This window comes from Ursus maritimus, unplaced genomic scaffold (assembly GCF_017311325.1).
Source record: "Ursus maritimus isolate PB19 unplaced genomic scaffold, ASM1731132v1 scaffold_19, whole genome shotgun sequence".
NCBI lineage: Eukaryota > Metazoa > Chordata > Mammalia > Carnivora > Ursidae > Ursus > Ursus maritimus.
This window is the reverse complement of record NW_024424341.1, coordinates 32,359,407-32,367,183: the sequence shown is the minus strand read 5'-3', so window position 1 is coordinate 32,367,183 and position 7,777 is coordinate 32,359,407. Positions and strand designations below refer to the sequence as shown.

Here is a 7,777-nt window from a genome sequence, read left to right as displayed (position 1 = left end):
CCCCAGGACTTCGCTATTTTGCTTTAAAAAAAAAAGGCAAGAAAGAACTAAACTCCCCCCTCCCTTTCCTCCTGCCGGGTTGCACCTCTGTCTTGCACTTTGCACGGAGAGAGCGCGCGAGGGAGAGAGAGAGGGAAGAAAAAAAATAAAAAGAGCAGGCAGAAGAGAAGGCGAGAAGCATGAAGTGTTAACTCCCCCGTGCCAAGGCCCGCGCCGCCGGACAGCCGCCCGTCGCGCCTCCAGCCCCGAGCGGCCGCCGCGCGCGCCCCGCCTGCAGCCCGGGCCGGCTAGGCGAGCCCTCCTTATGCAAAGCGCGCAGCGGAGCGGCGAGCGGGGGACGCCGCGCACCCGGCCGGGCTCCTCCGGCTTCGCCGCCGCCGCCACCGCAGCCCGCGGAGGACCTTCCCGAGCCTGAAGCCGCCGGCTCGGCACGCACGGAGGCGAGCAGGCGAGGAGGGGCCGGGGCGAGCGAGCGAGCACATTGGCGTGAGCAGGGGGGAGGGAGGGCGGGCGCGGGGGGCGCAGGCAGGGCGGGGGGTGTGTGCGCGCTCGGAGGTTTCGGGCCAGCCACCGCCGCGCGAGCTAGAAGCGCCCCAGCCCGGCAAGCTGGCTCACCCGCTGGCCACCCAGCACAGCCCGCTGGCCCCTCTCCTGCAGCCCATCTGGCGGAGCGGCGGCGGCGGCGGCGGCGGCAGGAGAATGGCATCAGAACTGGCAATGAGCAACTCCGACCTGCCCACCAGTCCCCTGGCCATGGAATATGTTAATGACTTCGATCTGATGAAGTTTGAAGTGAAAAAGGAACCGGTGGAGACCGACCGCATCATCAGCCAGTGCGGCCGTCTCATCGCCGGGGGCTCGCTGTCCTCCACCCCCATGAGCACGCCTTGCAGCTCGGTGCCCCCTTCCCCCAGCTTCTCGGCGCCCAGCCCGGGCTCGGGCAGCGAGCAGAAGGCGCACCTGGAAGACTACTACTGGATGACCGGCTACCCGCAGCAGCTGAACCCGGAGGCGCTGGGCTTCAGCCCCGAGGACGCGGTCGAGGCGCTCATCAGCAACAGCCACCAGCTCCAGGGCGGCTTCGATGGCTACGCGCGCGGAGCGCAGCAGCTGGCCTCGGCGGCCGGGGCCGGCGCCGGCGCCTCCCTGGGCGGCAGCGGCGAGGAGATGGGCCCCGCCGCCGCCGTGGTGTCCGCCGTGATCGCCGCGGCCGCCGCGCAGAGCGGCGCGGGCCCGCACTACCACCACCACCACCACCACCACGCCGCCGGCCACCACCACCACCCGACGGCCGGCGCGCCCGGCGCCGCGGGCAGCGCGTCCGCCTCGGCCGGTGGCGCGGGCGGCGCGGGCGGTGGCCCGGCCAGCGCCGGGGGCGGCGGCGGCGGCGGCGGCGGCGGAGGCGGCGGGGGCGCGGCGGGGGCGGGGGGCGCCCTGCACCCGCACCACGCCGCCGGCGGCCTGCACTTCGACGACCGCTTCTCCGACGAGCAGCTGGTGACCATGTCGGTGCGCGAGCTGAACCGGCAGCTGCGCGGGGTCAGCAAGGAGGAGGTGATCCGGCTGAAGCAGAAGAGGCGGACCCTGAAAAACCGTGGCTATGCCCAGTCCTGCCGCTTCAAGAGGGTGCAGCAGAGACACGTCCTGGAGTCCGAGAAGAACCAGCTGCTGCAGCAGGTCGACCACCTCAAGCAGGAGATCTCCAGGCTGGTGCGCGAGAGGGACGCGTACAAGGAGAAATACGAGAAGTTGGTGAGCAGCGGCTTCCGAGAAAACGGCTCCAGCAGCGACAACCCGTCCTCTCCCGAGTTTTTCATGTGAGTCTGACACGCGATCCCAGCTAGCCACCTTGATAAGTGCTCCGTGGGGGTCCGACTCGGGTGTGGGCTTGCTAGTTCCAGAGCCGTGCTCGCCGCCACCTCGCCCCCTCCCCTGCCGAGATTGCCCGATGCCCCTGCACACACACACACGCACAACANCACACACACAACACACACACACACACACACACACACACACACACCCTGCTCCCAGTTGGCGGCGGTGGTGGTGGCTGTTTTTAAATGGGGAGGGAGTGGATGTCTGGCTCATGGATTGCCAATCTGAAATTCTCCATAACTCGCTAGTTTGTTTTTATTTACACCCCCCCCCACACACACACACAATGTTCCAAGATCTCAGCAGAGTTCTTCATGCTCACCTTTGAAGCCTGCATCATTCACAGTGTGTTTTTTTTTTCTTCAGTTCATGAGCTGGTGTTCATTTTCTGTGTGTGTGTTTTATTTTGTTTGGATTTTTTTTTTTTTAATTTTACCTTTTGGAGCTTGCTGTGTTGCCCTTTTTCCCAACCTCCACCCTCACGCCCTCTTCACCCATCTCCTCAGAGATAAAAGAAAGAAAGAAAGAAAAAAAAGCTAAGTTTTTTTTTCCTCCTCCTGAGTTCTTCATGTGAGATTGAGCTTGCAAAGGAAAAAAAAATGTGAAATGTTATAGACTTGCAGCGCGCTGAGTTCCATCGGGTTTTTTTTAGCATTGTTATGCTAAACTAGAGAAAAAAAATCCTCATGAACCTGCCACAATCAAGCCTGCATCAACCTTCTGGGTGTGACTTGTGAGTTTTGGCCTTATCATGCCAAATCTGAGAGTTTAGTCTGCCATTAAAAAACTCATTCTCATCTCATGCATTATTATGCTTGCTACTTTGTCTTAGCAACGATGAACTATAACTGTTTCAAAGACTTTATGGAAAAGAGACATTATATTAATAAAAAAAAAAAGCCTGCATGCTGGACATGTATGGTATAATTATTTTTTTTTCTTTTTTTCCTTTTGGCTTGGAAATGGACATTCGAAGACTTATGGCATGGCATTCATACTTTTGTTTTAATTGCCTCATGACTTTTTTGAGTTCAGAACAAAAAAGTGCCACCCTAGAGCCTTCTTCCCGTGAAAGTTTGCATCTGCTCCAAAACTGCTTTGAGTTACTGAGAACTTCAGCCTCCCATTGTAAATGCACTGAAGGCATTCCTTGTCAAAGATGCCAGAATGGGTTAAAAATTTAACATGGCAAACATTAAAAGAACTCTTAATGTTTTCTTTTTAATAAGAATGACACCCCACTTTGGGGACTAAAATTGTGCTGTTGCGGAAAGCAGTCTAAAATTTATTTAAAAAAAAAAAAAAGAAATCTGCCCCGTTATTTTTGGTTTGTCTTATTTTTATTATTATTTTTTTTTTTTTTGGCTTTTGGTCATTGTCAAATGTGGAATGCTATGGGTTTCTAGTATATAATTTAATTCTAGTTTTTATAATCTGTTAGCCCAGTTAAAATGTATGCTACAGATAAAGGAATGTTATAGATAAATTTGAAAGAGTTAGGTCTGTTTAGCTGTAGATTTTTTAAAAGATTGATGCACTAAATTGTTTACTGTTGTGATGTTAAGGGGGGTAGAGTTTGCAAGGGGACTGTTTAAAAAAAAAAGTAGCTTATACAGCATGTGCTTGCAACTTAAATATAAGTTGGGTATGTGTAGTCTTTGCTATACCACTGACTGTATTGAAAACCAAAGTATTAAAGGGGAAACACCCCTGTTTATATCTGTAGGGGTATTTTACATTCAAAATGTATGTTTTTTTTTTCAAATTTAAAGTATTTGGGACTGAATTGCACTAAGATATAACCTGCAAGCATATAATACAAAAAAATTTGCAAAACTGTTTAGAACGCTAATAAAATTTATGCAGTTATAAAAATGGCATTACTGCACAGTTTTAAGATGATGCAGATTTTTTTACAGTTGTATTGTGGTGCAGAACTGGATTTTCTGTAACTTAAAAAAAAATCCACAGTTTTAAAGGCAATAATCAGTAAATGTTATTTTCAGGGACTGACATCCTGTCTTTAAAAGAAAAATGAAAAGTAAATCTTACCACAATAAATATAAAAAAATCTTGTCAGTTACTTTTCTTTTACATATTTTGCTGTGCAAAATTGTTTTATATCTTGAGTTACTAACTAACCACGCGTGATGTTCCTATGTGCTTTTCTTTCATTTTCAATTCTGGTTATATCAAGAGAAAGAATAATCTACAATAATAAACTGCATTTTTTTTTTTGATTCTGTGCTCAGTTTCTTAGTGTACAGTTTAACTGGGCCCAAAACCGCATTAGAAGCGTAAAATGCACCCTTTTCTCCAGAGGAAGGATTAATGGAGGCGTAGGGAGGCAATAATTCAGGGTGAAACATAGGCTGTTTTGTGAGGTGGGAGGACAGTCCCTTTGAATAATTAGCAATATTTACTATAAATGTAAATTATGGCCTCTCAAAATGCAGTCCCCCCCCCCCCAAAGTTTTTAGTTTTCAAGTAAGTTGAGACATCATTGCCCTCTGGTGAAAGCAAACAAACAAAAATCCCAACCAGAGAGCAGGGCCTTCTCAGCATTGCCCTGAGCTTCTGGCCCAGAAGCAAGCCCATCTAGAGAGAAATGGGCCGGGCAAAGAAGTCATGGCCCGAGGTGGCTTGGGCACATATGCATTTAATGGTAAAGATAAACAATTCTTGCCTTTTGGCTAAAATTGATTATTTTTCTTTCTTCCCTTACACGCCATGATTTTCTTGTAAGGCAAGGCCTGACCGGACCTAACATCAACACTTCGGACAAATCAAGTTGTTTGTTGTTGTTGTTGTTTTTAACTTTGAAGGTCATTTGTCTAGAATAGGAAAAAGAAAAACCCACCCCTTACTTACATAACCCCAAGTACGTATCTGGGTTTAAAACTGTGTTGTTAAATCCTCTTTCACTGTGAGTATTTCGCAGAGGGGGCTTCTCCACTTAGACAAGCTGGCAATGATTTTCGATCACCTTAACTCCAGAAATACAAGCAAAAAGTAATGCCTTGATAGAACAAGGCTGTGCTCTGATCGATCAGTATTTACCCCCACACAGGCTATGTGTGGAGGCTAACTTCAAAGGTGACTTGGGAAGTCTTGAACTATCTTCACTAGCAGCGCTGACCTATTTTAAAATGACATAAATTCGTGCAACTAATGTTACAAATTCATGCAGTTTGCACTCCTAATCGACTTCCCCTAGAATGCTAAAAGAATGTTAGACAAAGCCAACCCTGTTTTGAAAATATAGCCAAACACGATGACTTTTGTTTTATTTCGTTTTTGGTGTTTTTGTTGTTGTTGTTGTTTTTTTTAAGATAATATTGCAACTCTGAACGAAGGCCTTATTTTGCAGAAAACAGGTTGTGCTAGGCTCGGATGAGTTCTGGCCAGTGGATCATCCTGTCTTCCTTCCCCTTTTTCACAGAACGCGAAGACAGTGCATACCCACTGCATTCTGACCTTCCTTTCTGTACCAGCTTCGATAGAACTCCCGACTCCACACTTAATTTTGCTTAACAAAAGTCTTCATAGTAAACATGCTTCCATGTGCTTGAAGTTAGCTCTTCTGCACTTCCGAGGTTTTGGGGTTTTTTCTCTGATCCCAACGAGGAGATATGCAGTTTCCCCCTGAAGGGGCAGAAACGGAGATATCATTTATGCAAAAAGCTCAGCAGCAGATGAAAGCTTTCAGGCAAACACCACGTTCTGAAAATAAGAGTGCCACTCGGAATGGTCTCACTGCAGTCACCTCCTGAGGAACAGGACTTGGGAGACAGGCGGTCGTGCCACAATTAAGCATTTTGATAGGACTTGACAAGGCAGTTCACTCTAATAAGTGGATTTTGGCCCCAAACATTAGAAAGCAGAGAGACACTGGCGAAAATGGGGTTTGGGTGGCTGGCTTTAAGAGAAGGTTAACTCCTGAGTGAAAGGCGGTTTTAGATAGAACCGTGACTAAAAACTTTGAAATGTCGTATGAGAGACAAACACAAATACGTGTGGTTTTTTTTAACAAAGAAATCCTAAATTCTGCCTAAGTGCCCCTAGTAGAAATAAGTCTCTAAATTAAAAAAAATAATAATCAGTTCTGTAAGGAAATCTAGCTTCCCTTTCCACTGCATCTGAGTCTTTGTCTAAATAGTGTTAAAATTCCTTTCATTCCAATTACAGAACTGAGCCCACTCGCAAGTTGAAGCCATCAGTGGGATACGCCAGATTTTGGAAGCCCCGGCCATGTGTACTTACAGTGTATTCACAAAAAGAAATTTATGTGAGAACTGTACATTAAAAATTTATTATTATTATTGTTATTGTTTGCAGCCTTAGAGAACACCCTGCCCCTGACTTCCGTTTAGTCTCCTTTTTAAAGAAAAATGATTGTGTTAGAGAGGAAGGGTTGTCGGTGTATAACCTCCATGCTATGGACTCTGCCTCTGGTCTGAGGGTCTTTCTATGCCAACCTTGAGGAAAGCACGCGGGTGCTTCTGGCCTCACCGTGCTCGAGACGAAATAGATGCCGTTGTTTTCAACCTGCAAGATTAGTTTTAAAAAACCGCTGAAATTTAAAGGAGACCTACATGGACATTGATACGAAGAAAAGTTTTCCAGAAGGTAGCAGCTAGCGTTTTTGAGACCTATGTACCCATGCACACTCTAAGTAGTACTTTTCACACTTCATTGTTTCTCTGGCAGATAATTTCACTAAGAAGAAAAATATACTTGCCTCCCCCTCCCCAAGCAGATGCCACGGGCAGAAGCTTCAGCCGAGCCCCAGCACCCTGGCTTTCTGGTAGGCCCCCGATAGTATTTGTATTCAGCAGTGATGTCAGACGTGTTCATTTATCAGACGTAGCTGTAAATGAAAGCAGCGAGTGGCAGAACACAAAGTCAGTGACACCACACCCTCCAGGTGCTTTTTTTCTCCACTTCTCTGCTCCCAGGCCATTCACAAAATCACCTCCCTTGTGCTTGCCTACTTTTTGCACATTTTCTTTTGTTAAAAAAAAAAACAACGTGTAACGATATTTCACACTGTATCTGACACGTTAGTAGAGCGACATTAAAATAGGCAGAGAGGTTCTTCCTTCATCTCGGTGAGGAAATGATGTCTAGATACCATGTTTATCCGCCTCGGTGCCATAGCCATCTGGGCCCCTTTTCAACACAGGCTGCTCCAAATAACTCTATTTATTACGGAATGCAAGATTCTAACGCCCTGATCTTTCCTCCCTTATCCCTTTACCCCAGTAGTTTGTATTTAGTAATATCTATTCTAGACGCTTCTGTTCTTACAGAGGACCTGCCCCATGCCAAACCACCAGCTTTCCCGCTCAACACGATGAACGGAGGGCCAGGCGGCAGCCCCCCTCGCAAACATGGGCCACGGCTGCCTCCATAGCCATGTCCCCAGCACGTCCCTGTCCAAATAACAAGTTGCTCTGACACAAGGTTGCCAGAGTGGAGTCCGTCCGTTGGGAGGCTTTTGTTGATGTTGCCGTTGCTTTGTGTAGGACACACACTCTTGGCTTTAGAAAATGTACTCCTCCGATCTTCTAGGCCAATCGATAATTTTTAAAAGTCTGCTTGCCACACAGGTGTCTCTATTTTTTGCCTATTAGTAGTTAAAGCCTAACTGAGGTAGGTGGGAGGTGAAAATACATGAGTGACAACCTTCAGCCATCTGACTTCTGTGCCAGGAAAACACACCGCCAGGCTCCTGGCCTTACTTTTCACGTAAACATGCATGAGAGGAATGAGAGGCCAGATTCCTCTGCTCTAGATGGCTGATTTTCAAGGCTCCCCACCGCGATTTACTTTCACTTGATTTTTAAAAATCATGTTGCCCCTTCCTACGAAGACATGTCTTGGTTTTTTAGGGAAA

General features: G+C 47.7%; 1 protein-coding gene across 4 annotated transcripts in view; it reads left to right on the top strand.

Moving 5' to 3' along the window:
- Nucleotides 1-557: 557 nt before the first annotated feature.
- The window catches only part of MAF (MAF bZIP transcription factor), a 17,664-nt gene continuing 10,444 nt past the window's right edge, over nt 558-7,777 (top strand). For all 4 annotated transcript variants that reach the window (XR_005835638.1, XM_040633628.1, XM_040633627.1 and 1 more), the window contains exons 1-2: nt 558-1,817; nt 6,067-6,166. Coding sequence is in view for 3 of the 4 variants with exons in the window: in XM_040633628.1 (XP_040489562.1) it covers nt 700-1,817; nt 6,067-6,166 (1,218 nt within the window). In the remaining variant the exon portion in view is untranslated. The remainder of the gene's footprint in view (nt 1,818-6,066; nt 6,167-7,777) is intronic.